The sequence below is a fragment of the Ovis aries genome, chromosome 26 (assembly GCF_016772045.2).
Source record: "Ovis aries strain OAR_USU_Benz2616 breed Rambouillet chromosome 26, ARS-UI_Ramb_v3.0, whole genome shotgun sequence".
NCBI classification, from domain to species: Eukaryota; Metazoa; Chordata; class Mammalia; order Artiodactyla; family Bovidae; genus Ovis; species Ovis aries.
In genome coordinates this window covers 2,484,590-2,498,772 of record NC_056079.1, presented here as the reverse complement: position 1 = coordinate 2,498,772, position 14,183 = coordinate 2,484,590, and the positions used below count along the sequence as shown (strand labels likewise).

Sequence of the window (14,183 nt, the reverse complement as noted above, 5' to 3'; positions counted from 1 at the left end):
GGAGTCTACCTGCTCAGCTGAGAGCAGCTAATAGGGAGGGCATATGGGCACCAGAGTAAAGGAGGGTCATGCAAGGAAAGGGGCCCCCACTGGGGAGAGCACACGTGAGATTCAGCTCCATGACCCTGAAGGGGCCCCAGCATGTGGGGGCATAAGGAAGGGGGGTGCAGTTCACAGGTGTCACGGAGGTGCTCTATTTGTTCCAGGTTTTTAAATTTTATTTTTTAAACAATGAACTCTCTGGGCAGAGAGGCTGTAATTCTGCCCCATGCTATACCAAACAGAGGCCTTTGACTTTAACCAATGTTGGCTCAGCCATCCTCAAAGCCTGGTCTGTTTTCTTACCCTGAGTATCTCAAGATCTGGACAGGGTCAGTTCCATGTTTGGAGTCAGATGTCAGGGGCTGGATTGGAGTTACAGTTGACCCATGAGCTTCTGACAGGGCCTCAGCATCTTGAGGGCCACAAACTTACGAGGAAAATAATAGTATAGGCTACTGAACTGAGTGAAACCCCAGGAACCTCACTTTCTGCATCCCTAAAAATGAAATAAGCACACAGAGTTATGGATAATTCACTGAAACTGCTCAGGCGAGCAATTTAGTATAGGGCTTGGCATGTTGTAAATAACAATAGCAACATGCTAGCTGGTTTTTAAATTGTTATTTCAAATAATTCCCACTTTCCTTTCAAACCTCATTAGAAACAGTTTACTCATGGATGGATATGTACATTTTATTAACTTACTTTCCCAGCTTCACTGTTCCATGGTGTGAGAAGGCTGCTGGGCGGCATGCTTCTTTTCACTGTTCTCTCACTGAGAAACCAGGACACAAGACAGTAATTCAGGGGAAAAAAGAACAGGGATCTTCTGACTTCATGATCGTGATCTGTGAGCCTAAGAAAGCATTTATTTCAAGAAAGGTTTAAATTGTCTTTAAAATGTTTAATATTGCCTAGCACTAGGCTTGAGAAAGCATCTTGAATAAGCAAAAAGGAACTTTATGCCTGAAACCCTAAATACATGCAAAATAGTATGATTGTCCCTAGCTTTTTAGAATAGATACAGTTATGCTACAGAATAATTTTCTACAGATTAGAGCCAGACATCCTGGAATGTGAAGTCAGGTGGGCCTTAGAAAGCATCACTATGAACAAAGCTAGTGGAGGTGATGGAATTCCAGTTGAGCTATTTCAAATCCTGAAAGATGACACTATGAAAGCACTGCACTTAATATGCAAGCAAATATGGAAAACTCAGCAGTGGCCACAGGACTGGAAAAGGTCAGTTTTCATTCCAATCCCAAAGAAAGGCAATGACAAAGAATGCTCAAACTACCGCACAATTGCACTCATCTCACACACTAGTAAAGTAATGCTTAAAATTCTCCAAGCCAGGCTTCAGCAATATGTGAACCGTGAACTTCCAGATCTTCAAGCTGGATTTAGAAAAGACAGAGGAACCAGAGATCAAATTGCCAACATCTGCTGGATCATTGAAAAAGCAAGAGAGATCCAGAAAAACATCTATTTCTGCTTTATTGACTGTGCCTAAGCCTTCACAATAAACTGTGGAAAATTCTGAAAGAGATGGGAATACCAGACCAGCTGACCTGCCTCTTGAGAAACCTGTATGCAGGTCAGGAAGCAACAGTTAGAACTGGACATGGAACAACAGACTGATTCCAAATAGGAAAAGGAGTATGTCAAGGCTGTATATTGTCACCTTGCTTATTTAACTTATATGCAGAGTACATCATGAGAAACGCTGGACTGGAAGAAACACAAGCTGGAATCAAGACTGCCGGGAGAAATATCAATAACCTCAGATATGCAGATGACACCACCCTTATGGCAGAAAGTGAAGAGGAACTAAAAAGCCTCTTGATGAAAGTGAAAGAGGAGAGTGAAAAAGTTGGCTTAAAGCTCAACATTCAGAAAACTAAGATCATGGCATCTGGTCCAATCACTTCATGGCAAATAGATGGGGAAACAGTGGAAACAGTGGCTGACTTTATGTTTCTGGGCGCCAAAATCACTGCAGATGGTGATTGCAGCCATGAAATTAAAAGACACTTACTCTTTGGAAGGAAAGTTAGGACCAACCTGCTGCTGCTAAGTCGCATCAGTTGTATCCAACTCTGTGCGACCCTATAGACAGCAGCCCGCCAGGCTCCACTGTCCCTGGATTCTCTTGGCAAGAACACTGGAGTGGCTTGCCATTTCCTTCTCCAATGCATGAAAGTGAAAAGTGAAAGGGAAGTTGCTCCGTCATGTCCGACTCTTCGCAACCCCATAGACTGCAGCCCACCAGGCTCCTCCATCCATGGAAGTCTCCAGGCAAGAGTACTGGAGTGGGGTGCCATAGCCTTCTCCGTGACCAACCTAGACAGCATATTAAAAAGCAGAGACATTACTTTGCCAACAAAGGTCCGTCTAGTCAAGGCTGTGGTTTTTCCTGTGGTCATGTATGGATGTGAGAGTTGGACTATAAAGAAAGCTGAGCACCGAAGAATTGATGCTTTTGAACTGTGGTGTTGGAGAAGACTCTTGAGAGTCCCTTGGACTGCAAGGAGATCCAACCAGTCTATCCTAAAGATCAGTCCTGGGTGTTCATTGGAAGGACTGATGTTGAAGCTGAAACTCCAATACTTTGGCCACCTGATGCAAAGGGTGGACTCATTGGAAAAGACCCTGATGCTGGGAAAGATTGAGGGCAGGAAGAGAAGGGGACGACAGAGGATGAGATGGTTGGATGGCATCATCGACTCAATGGACATGGGTTTGGGTGGACTCCGGGAGTTGGTGATGGATAGGGAGACCTGGCGTGCTGCAGTTCATGGCGTCGCAGAGTCAGACACGACTGAGTGACTGAACTGAACATATAAGTACCACACTGGGTTTTTCTGACAAGTTGTGTCATCTATAAATATACTCCTAAACATGAAATTTTAAAACAGGAAAGAGGTATGTGCATTCCTGTTTCCTGCATTGTCAGTCTGGGTTTGAATTGCTTAGGTACTAATGGCTATTTTGCTAATAATTACGGTACAGATGTCTCCAATTCCCCCAGCCATCCTGAAAGACACAGTTATCCAGAATATGAGACAGCAGTGCTTTTTCTTGAGAAAAAGCAGATTAGATGTTTTTCATCACTGGGAGGTTTGTTGCAGTGTTTTTGATCTTTTCACGCAACCAAATATGCATGGGACTGCCTGTTAGATGTCTGACACTTTTTCAGCAGGAGCCAGCTCAGTCACATAATTCTTCTGATTAATCCTACTTCTCTCCCACACCCATGGACTAATAGCTTAATTATATATGCAAAATGACCCGTTGCTCTGGTATCACGTGAAAGGCCACCTAAGTCTCTGCTTGCTAATTACTCACCCCCCTGAAAACTGCTTTCTGCATCCAGCCTCAGTGAGAGCATGTTACCAAAAGCAAGGTTCCAGCTGCTCCCCACTCTAAAGTCAGTAAAGAGGCCAGGTTGGTGAGAAGGAAAGTTTGCTTGATTCTGATGCCAGCATCCAATGGGGAGGGTGGACATCTGTCCAAAGGCTGACTCCCCTCTCAGCCAATGATGGTCAGTGGACAAGAGCTGTCATAGGCTGAGGGAGGCAGCTACATGGAGAAACAGCACAGTCAGCTCTGACAGTCATCTTCAAGTTGGTCGTCGGTGGTCTGACCAGCAGCATCTTGATTATTTTAAGTACAGTTTCAATCTTCAGTTTCAGTGTTGGTTCGTTCCCATGTCCTTGAGGCCAGTTCTCAGAATTGTGGCAGCTTAGGTCATGACTACAGCCTGGTCATCATGTAGTTAATCTCTCCACTTGGTGGGGAGGTTTCAGTATCTATAAGACAGCTCACAGGACATGGCTCAGATTATTATTTATAGCCTATGAGACAGAGCTAAAAGTTCTTGGCTATGCTTAGTGAGAACACATTATTATTATTATCATTATTTTTATCATTATTATTTGGCCTCTTTGCCTGTTTTCCTTTGTTACTACATTTTCTCAGTTCTCTGATTAAACTTATTCATTGGCTAAAGTTTTTCCACAGACAAAAGGCAGGCTGAGGACATGGGAGCTAAAGGACCACAGGGCCCTGCTCTGTTACAAGCATGCAGTCACGGGACTTCATCTGAGGGGTGGGCATGGTACATGGTGGTCCCTCATGTCTTTGGGCTCTGAGTGTAGATGAGTAGAAATCCTAGTTCTGTCAGTGACTGCTGGTATGAATTTGCAAGTTAAGGACATGCTTTGGAACTGTTGTCGCTTATCTTTAAAAGGAATACCATAAAATACTGTTCTCCTACAGCTGTGCTGAAGCAAATGCCTGACATGGAGAAGGCATTACCTAACTGTTCGCTGCTCTTTGTTACTAGGCCAAATGCTCTAATGTTTTTTTCTTTCCTTTCCACAAATTTGGGTTGCTGTTTTGCGTGGCTTTGAGTATGAGCCCAGTCAACACAGAACTTCTGTCTATTTTCTTGGAAGTTTCTAAAAGCATATTTAACAGAGATTAAATCAAGTTTGTTTTTTCTGCTTTACCTTTTATATTTGAAACCCTTGCACTTACGTCACACAGCATGGGGTCAAAATGGGCCATGGCTTTGGGCCATCTAGAAGCATAGGGAGGATACAAAAGACTCTTTAGAATATTCTCTCTGAATTCTGAAACTATTCACTCATTTGCTATATGTTTATTATGCACAGAAGATGTACAATAGAGCACTTACTATCCAAGGGCTTGTCAACTAAGAGACAAGAGTTTAACTCTGAAGCTATGGTCAGCTTATGTATTCAAAGTTTCGTCAAGTCCAGATTTAAAATCCTTTCTACAGATGCCTTTTCCTGACACTTAATTTCCAATGTGTAATGACAGTCAGTGTAAATTTCACCCTAGATGGACATTCAGATGGGTTTTCTTGTTGCAATAACACATTTCTGGTATTCTGTGAGATAATAAAAGGATAACTAGGTTACACTAATTTTAATCCCTTCATTTTGGCTTCATGATGTCAAACTGGACACAATTCGCTGAAAATTAGGTAGCTAAAAATTTCATTCTAAACCAGATTAGAGCTGGGCTCAGTTCTCTTTCCTGATACATATTAGGTGGTTTGATATGTGGCTGGATACTTTATCCTGCTTAATATGCTAATTTTTCATAAAATTATAATTTTCATAATTCCATTTCCATTTCAAGATTAATTCCAAATCAGTGAAAGGCCACTTTTACTATTTCCTTTGCTTTGGAGATATTGGCCATCTTTTATGGGTTTTGTGCCCCTTGATCTGCTTGCTGTCTCTCATTTCTTTCTCGACCAGGCCATTCTGTGAATTTCAAATGCATCTCTGGATGAATTCATCTGACATCTGCATATACACATCTGAAATGAGCCTGTTTTAAGCCGTTTCCCCGCCGTTTGATTTTATACCCAAAAATGGAATAAGTATTTTAAGTGTTCTAATCTTGCCCTAGTTTCACATCCTATCTCGTAGTTTTGGGATGAAAAATAGAAATTTCAATAATTCATCATTCGTTTTTTATTGTTCTTACGTCAGCTTCTGTGTTCTTCCTCTCGTGAAGAATGTGATGGGTTTTTATGAAACTCTGTGGACCATAGGCGTTCTAGGCCTTGATGCAGCCACCAAAAATATATATTTTTTAAAATCCATTAGTATAGTTTATTAACTAGTCAAAAAAAGAAAAACAACCCTCTTTTAATATCAGATTTGGGGCCAGGCTATAAAAGCAAACTGTTTTTAGTTCAACAGTAGGTAAGGAAATAGATCAGATACTAACTGACCTGTGGCTTACAGACTGGAAGTGGCTCAACTCTCACAGAAGGTGGCAGAGAGGTGACAGGTGAGAAGGAGGGGCTAGGAGTCATTTGTCCCGCCTTCTCTCCTTCCTGCCTGCCTGCCTTCTTCTTTACTTTCTCCCTCTCCCTCTCTCTCTCTTTCTTTATCTGTCTCTTTCAATCCCTCTCTCTCCTTCTTTTTTCTTTGCTTCCAAATTTCTTTCAACTGAACATATTTACTGAGATTTATAAAGAAAATGATTTAGCTTATGGAGGTCTCTCCAACAGAGACATGCTTGGCATTTTTTCATATTTACAGGAATGTTTTAAATGAATAGCTTTGTTGCACGTCGGTCATCTGTGGTGCCTTGCCGGGGTCCAGCCCCGGTGGATCCAGGGTGATTCGAAGGTGGGGACGGAGTCGGCATCCTTGGAAAAATACATATTTAATTACAGATATATAGAGAGATTAGGAACGGATAGTGTAGTAGGAAGATTAGTGGCGAAAAAGAGGCTGAATAACTTGGATTACATGGAATAGCATCCATGCTCCAGATGGGAATTCAGCCAGAAAAACAGGAGCGGGGGGAATCAGTCTTTCCAGAAACTGATCCGATTTCTTTATTTCTGGGTTTGCTTATATACCTTTTGTTACACATAGGGATGAATACAGAGTCACGTGGGGGTCAGCAGTCCTGACCTTTATCAAAATCAGGTGCTTCACATAAAAAGGTCTTAGGGATTTTATGATCCTTTCTTTCTGATAACCAAAAAACTTATTTCTTCCAAGGGTGTTTTTTCTTAAACCAGGCACCACCCTCCAAATAAAGTTACATTCCTATAGGGTGAGGGTGTAGTGAGTTATAATCAAGAAAGGAATCTATTTAACCCAAGGTTAACACAATTAATCTTAAAGGTTAATACTTATTTCTCCTATATGCTTAAAGGTTAATACTTATTTCTCCTATATGTTAGTTATATTCATTATTAGGGCAGGGAGCATGGAGATTTAGCAGCAAACATCAGCCCAACAAATGAAAATCCTTTCACCAATGTTCCCCTTAAGATCTACTTAGTCTTAAGATAGTGATAAAGTTACATTTTTGCATAGCAAGGACACAGTGATTTATAACAAAGTACAGTAATCTATTACAAAAGAGAAAATTCATTAACTCAAAAAGTCTAGTATTGCTAACCTTAAAAACTACTATATTTCCTTTTCCATATTCCAAATACATTGATTAATATATTCCCAGGTGCCTAAGGATATGGAGGCCTGGCGGCAATCCTTGAGTCAACGAGAAGAAAAGCCCTATGCTAATTAAGACTCTCAAAATACTCCAAAACTCTCTGTGCTGTTTATGGTTGAGAGGTAGTAAACAATCATGTGTGTAGTGGCAGGGGTATGGATAATCCTGTCACACAAGCTAGTCTGTCAGCCGAGAGGTTTGACCTGAGATACCCTTATCCCACCCAGAGCAGGGAATCAGCAGCAATTATTGACACAACAAATGAAAAACCCTTCACCAATATAATTCCTAATCAACCCACTATACGAATAATTTCCAACTCCCCAAAAGATTTTGCCTTTAGTAAGTCTAAAACATCTTGTGCCTCTCAGGTTGGGAGGCTGTAAACAATCACATGTGGCCAGACGAACCTATACAGGTGGGCTAGATAACCTTCAGAGGAGTCCGTAAACCGAAACACTCTTGTCATGCCTGGGAATTTTTATTGCCTTGGAGCTGCAAGTTAACTCCTTCTCCGAGAGAAATGATGATGGGGAGAGCCCCCCGTAAAGTCAGAGGTGTAGGTGAGAGCATAAAACAGACTCTGGTTTTGGGGTAGCTGCCCGGGAACAGGGGGTTTCCTGAGGCTTGATCACGCCTTTGCGTATGCCAAGCCTCCTTCCTCGTGACCTTTGCCACGGGCGGAGTTCCTCACGCTGGCCCCCGGCAGTGTCTGCCCTTAGAACAGTCAGGCCAGCCCCAGGCTGGCCTGTTCCACCCCTCCCTGCTCATCTGTTGTTGTATATACACTTGGACTGTGTGACAGAAACTGAGTTGCTCATTCTAAAAATGACCAAGGTTTTGTAGTCTTGTTAAAGACCTTTCACTGAAAGTCTTTCTTCTGCTTTTTACTTTTTGAGTCTTTTCCTAAAATATTCTGAAATTCCTTCCAATTTTCTCTATCAAACTAGGATGAAAATTTTAATACAAAATAATTTTCTCCAAAAATTTGTAATATTTGTAACATTATGAGATGCTTAGCTTTTGTCTAGCATGTTTCCATGTTAAATCTGAGAACACAAGATTTCTGTCCATCAGAGTTGGTGTCAGTCTCACTCTGCCTCTCTCTGTGTTACCTGGGACATCACACCCAGCCTTCCTGTACCTTATTCTGCTCACCTATGAAATAACGGTAATAACAGTGGTCACCTTGGTAAACTGAATCCCGAGTGTGGTCATGGACTTTCACTGTGTCCAACCAGAAAGGCCTTATTCACGCTTTTGTTCCTCCTAACAAAGTTTTCTCCATAATTGATAAAACTGTGTTTCTTGGAGAATTTTAAAATTTATTGAGTAGCTTTAGGTTGTTCTTCCCTATTACTCTTTGCATGAGCTTTTATTCTTTTCTTTTCTTTTTACTGATTTCAGACTTTTGTTACCTATATTTTCCGTCAATACTAAGTAGATATGATGGCTTTACATTTTCTCAGCATTTCTTTTTAAGTAAGGTAATCTTTGCAAACATGATCTTTAATATAACAATATCTTTAATTTCCTAAAGTCTATATATATATATATCTTGATAGATGAAAAGATCTTTATATATATGGATAGATGGATAAAAAGAGCTTTATATATATATATATATATATATATATAGAGAGAGAGAGAGAGAGAGAGAAGAATATATATATATAAAGAGAAGAATAACACAAAATAAAGCTTTCCTCACATGCTGAGAGAGTGATCCACAATAGCTGTTGGTTTTCTTAGTTTAGGCTTTATAAACCCAACTTAATTGCCTTGATTTATGCAAAAACTACTATCTTTGGCATTCTGAATAAACCTTCAAGTGAATTAAGAAGTATTTTAGGAACAATAGTCAAATTTTCAAACATGCCACAATACCACAGCAAATAGCTCTAAGTTATTTTGATTCTCTTCTAAATTATCAATAGTAGCTTATCTGGTACACTGATAGATATTATGCCGGCAACGTGGGTCCTTTGGACAGCCTTGGCCTCTTGTTAAAATGGATTCAGTTGTGAGAGTCAGGGTGGCGTTTACCAGAGCAGGTTTCTTGCAAACGTCAGTAATTGGCATTGCAGGCACCACACATTCAAAACAATCAGTTTTCAAACTAACAGCTTTCTTGTGAGATGGTATGAGCATCCACTTAAAAGCCACTTCTAAAGTTTGTTGCATTTTGTTACCTGTGTTGGCTTCTTCCTTGGTAAAGCTGAAAATCAACTGACAATTACAAACTTATGTTTCTGATTTTAAGGATTAAAATAGCAGCTGGACAAGAATCCCTGCCACTGTGTGCCATTGTGTGTGGATGTAAGTCCCCATTCTGAGAATAAGAGCTGCATGCCTCTGTGATGCAGTGCCAGTAATGTCCATATTTCACCAAAAAATTGACTTAGGAGCATTCACGACACAAACAAAGGTCACACAGCTGGTGGGCAACAGAGGTGAAACCAAACCAAGGCTTGTTGTAATTCACAATGTTCATGTCCCTCCACTCTGCCTCCTGGAGAGATATTGTTGGAGGAAACTAATGTGATTTTAATCTCTGTTGATAAGCATTATAAAAATTTTGATACCAGTATTTACCAGTGTTGCCTATTTTTTTCATAGGTGCACATATTCAATTTCTGAATTTTTCTACCGAAGCTAATCATGATTACCTTGAAATTCAAAATGGCCCTTACCACACCAGCCCGATGATCGGGCAGTTCAGCGGCCCCGACCTACCCAGCGCCCTGCTGAGCACCACTCATGAGACGCTCATCCACTTCTACAGTGACCACTCGCAGAACCGACCGGGGTTTAAACTCACCTACCAAGGTAAGAATCATACCACACCTGCGGATGCATCCGACACATTGTGTGGAAGCACAAACATCCAAGCTGGTTAAAATCTTGCACAGCTGGAGAGTCCTGAGTGGAGCACAGCTTTCTGGTGGGAATGGAGTCTTCGCCAGGCTTCACACAGGTCAGGACCCAGACGCCAGGAGCAGGTCACGCACTGCTTCACCGGGGTCCCTTCTGTCTCCCTCCAGTGGCCACATCACCGCCTGGGACCCTCTTAGCCCCATCATCACATAGCCTTGTCACCTGTCACTGTGTCCTCTTGGCCACATGCAGGTGTTACCCCTTCAGGACTATGGAACAAGGAGTCTCTTTGATCTTGGGGGGCCTCCACCTGCAGCAGCTCACAGCAGGATTTCAGTTCCCGGCCAGAGACTGAGGCCAGGCCACAGCAGTGAGAGTGCTGAATCCTGGCCACTCGACCACCAAGGACAGCAGCAAAGCCCTGGCTTGTTGGTTTTGTCGAAATAAATGTCCACAAAGAGACAGAAAGTAGTGAAACATGTAAAGGGTACTAGGAGGAAAAGGAGTATGTGTGGATAGACACCGGGTGGGCTCAGAGAGGGAGTCACACCCTCGGGTGGTCTGAATCGCTTACACGGGCCTTTCTTCTGGCTTTCCCTGGCCAATCACCTGGCTCTGAGTCCACGTCTGGAGTATCTCAGGGTCCTCCCTTGTGTGCGTGTGCATCTCTTAGCCAAGATGGGTTCCAGTGCAGAGGCCTGTGGATAGGTTGGCATCACCTGCTGTGGGGTGAGGCGCCCTTTCTTTTGACCACTGGGGGATCTTTTCTGCACCTATGTAGTCAGGAAGGTCTCCTTGACCTCAAGAGATGGTCTCTCCATCTCTCATTTGGGCAGGGCTCAGCTCCCTTCTGTCTCCACTGTGACTGTTGGCTTAAGTGTCCACTGGGGCGAAGTCCAGCATTTGCCCTGCTCCTGTTGTTATTCCTTCTGGAAATGTAAAGAGGAGGCTGACTGTAACATCTAAGCTGGAGCCCATCTATCTCCTGCCTCATGTCCACAAGGGAAGGGGATCTGACCCTGTCTATCATGCATTTAAGCTTTCTCTCAGCTCAAGGTAATGACCTTGTGTACCATTCAAGCCGTGTTCAAGTTATGTCGGTGGGGGGTGGGGGAGCAGTGGGGGAAGGAGAAAGATAAGAGAGGGAATGAACTTTATGTCTTCTTAAACCATCAAAATATGAGATCTCTAATAAAAATTAGAATCTACCATCATCAAAGCATTTCTGACATGTGAAAAAGTTCAAAGTTTTCATTTCAGACACAATAATTTAGCTGGCCTTTTCTTCAATGTTGTTAATTCAAATGAAGTTAAAAAAATGTCAAAAGTGGAGTCTTTTTTAACATGCTGATATCACTTGATTTTTTTTTAATTTTATAGACTGCCCTGGAAAATATTTAATATTTCATTACTAAAAGAGGATGGCATTTTGTGTTGAACTTTCAGACCTTGTTACTTCAGTTGTTACTTAAAGTATAAATTTACATTTCCAGAATTTGAGTGTCTTAAAATAGGAATCCATGTGTGTGGGGGGGCGGGGGGCGGGGGGAAGACAGGGTGATGCAGCCTAAGGAGTGAGACAGGGGACCTCGCCTGGAACTCTCTGTGTCCACCTGTGTCTGTCATTCCTTCTCACCTGGACCCCACTGTGTCTCAGCAAAGGTGTCAAGTCCCACTGGAAGGCTGGTGTGTGCACCCACGTACATAGAGAACAGTGGAGAGACACAGTTTCCCAGGCTAGCACAGAGGCCTGCGTGCACCTCTGCTCTTCCTCCTTTTGAGATAAGAGAATGATCTCTTTCTTGCAGACAACCCCTCCCATGCACTAGACCCTAAAATGTGTCTTTCTACTCTTTCCAGGGCGTTTAAGGTAGGAATTGGGGCTTCCCTAATGGCTTTGATGGTGAAGAATTTGCCTGAAATGCAGGAGACGGGGCTTCGATCCCTGGCTCAGGAAGATCCCCTGGAGGAGGGCATGGCAACCCACTCCAGTAATCTTGCCTGGAGAATCCCATGGACAGAGAAGCCTGGTGGCCGCAGTCCGTGGGATCCCAGAGAGTCAGATATGACTGAGTGACTAACACTTTCACTTTTCTCCAGGTGGGAATTCTCTTCCCTTCACTGCTTTTCCAGTGCCTGTTTCTCTTTCTCCTTTGAGTTTAAATGCACTCAAGTTCCTCTCTCTCTCACACACACACCCCTACTTATGTTTAATTCTGATGACCCCTTCAGCTCCCACTTTCTCAGAAGAACTGTGGAGGAATCATCTCCTCCAGCTCTCCCCGAGTCTCCTCCTCTTCTCACTTCTGCCCACCCACATGTACCGTCAACACGCCCGTAGTTACACAGTCTTCCAGGTCTGCAGGTTTCTGTGTCATCGGAGGTTCTCCAGTGGGTGATGGGGCCCGCCCGTGACAGCTCAGCAAGAGGAGGACTAGCACAAGGTTATGAGTACACACGTTTCACGGGCTCACAGACGCCTGCGAGAACCCAGCCAAGCGTCACTCACAGGAGAGGCTAGAACTCAGGGGGTTAGCTAGCTTCTGAAGCTAAAACAAGGGAGAAAGGGGTTCAGGATTCCAGGAAGAGAGGCAGCAATGGGAAGAAGCCCAGGAATCTGTAGTTTGTGAGGGTTGTTGAGTGAAGTTTGTTGTGTTGATGTATTTATCTTTCAGAACATTTATAGGAGTATAGCTGTTTTACAGTGTTAGTTTCTTCTGTATAGCAAAGTGCAACAGCTGCATGTGTACATAAACCCCTCTGTTTTGGATTTCCCTCCCGTGCAGGTCACCACAGAGCACTGAACAGGGTTCCCTGTGCTGTGCAGGAGGTTCTCATCAGTGATCTGTTTTATACACAGCGTCAGTACTGTGCTGATTTAACCCCACTCCTTTCCTCTGAGAAGACTTTAGGGAGCATCCTCTTAGCACAAGATTGAGAGACTTCTCTGCACATGTACATTCTGTCAAAATAATTTCCTTCTCAAAAGAAGACCCCGTGCCCCGCTCTTAGAGCTTCCCCCTGTATCTGCTGGTTCTCAAAACACCCCATGTTGTACTGAGCAAACACAGGTGTAGCTCTCTCGGAATCTCTCACAAGGACTCCAAGGGCCTGATGGAGTCAACACCATCTCCTGTCTAGCAGGTGAGGGATCTCTATGCACTGACCCTGAACAGAAATTTGGAGACAGAGTCACAGAGGAGAAAGAAAGTGGCTTTATTTCCTTGTCAGACAAAAAGGAAACACTGTAGGCTAGAACCTCAATAACTGCACCCACCCCCCTCCCTGGGGAATAGGGAGAGGTTATATCAGGAATTGGGGTTGGGAGTAAGTGATAAGGATCAAGGCAGCAATAGTCTTACATTCTTCTTTCTACTGCAAAGTTTCAAAACTGTCACAACACTGGGTTTGGTGGACTCCAAGGGCAGGGTTGCTGGTAAGATGAGGGTGTGTGCAGGGTCTCAGGTGGATCTAATCTCCCTTATGGCAGAAAGTGAAGAGGAACTAAAGAGCCTCTTGATGAAAGTGAAAGAGGAGAGTGAAAAAGCTCACTTAAAACTCAACATTTAAAAAACTAAGATCATGGCATCTGGTCCCATCACTTCATGGCAAATAATGGGGAAACAATGAAAACTGTGACAGAATTTATTTTCTTGGGCTCCAGAATCACTGCAGATGATGACTGCAGCCGTGAAATGAAAAGAGCTTGCTCTTTGGAAGAAAAGCTGTGATCATCCTAGACAGCATATTAAAGGCAGATACATTACTTTGCCAACAAAGGTCCATCTACTCAAAGCTATGGTTTTTCCAGTAGTCGTGTATGGATATGGATTTGGACTATAAAGAAAGGTGAGTGCTGAAGAACTGATGCTTTGAAACTTTGGTGTGGAGAAGACTCTTGAGTGTTCCTTGGACTTAAAGGAGATCATACCAGTCAGTCTTAAAGGAAATCAGTCCTGAATATTCACTGGAAGGACTGATGCTGAAGCTGAAACTCCAATACTTTAGCCACCTGATGCAAAGAACTGACTCACTGGAAAAGACTCTGATGCTGGGAAAAATTGAAGGAAGGAGGAGAAGGAGATGACAGAGGATGAGATGGTTGGATGGCATCACCGACTAGATGTTCATGAGTTTGAGCAACCTCTAGGAGCTGGTGATGAACAGGGAAGCCTGGGTGCTGCAGTCCATGGGGTTGCAAAGTGTTGGACTGAACTGAACTGAATCTCTGGGAATTTCTCTGG

At 43.0% G+C, this 14,183-nt stretch overlaps 1 protein-coding gene across 1 annotated transcript in view; it reads left to right on the top strand.

The window, feature by feature from the left end:
• The window catches only part of CSMD1 (CUB and Sushi multiple domains 1), a 2,070,567-nt gene that overhangs the window by 1,873,586 nt on the left and 182,798 nt on the right, over positions 1-14,183 (top strand). The window contains exon 41 of the mRNA XM_042241416.1: positions 9,682-9,891. Within this exon, the coding sequence (XP_042097350.1) occupies positions 9,682-9,891 (210 nt within the window). The remainder of the gene's footprint in view (positions 1-9,681; positions 9,892-14,183) is intronic.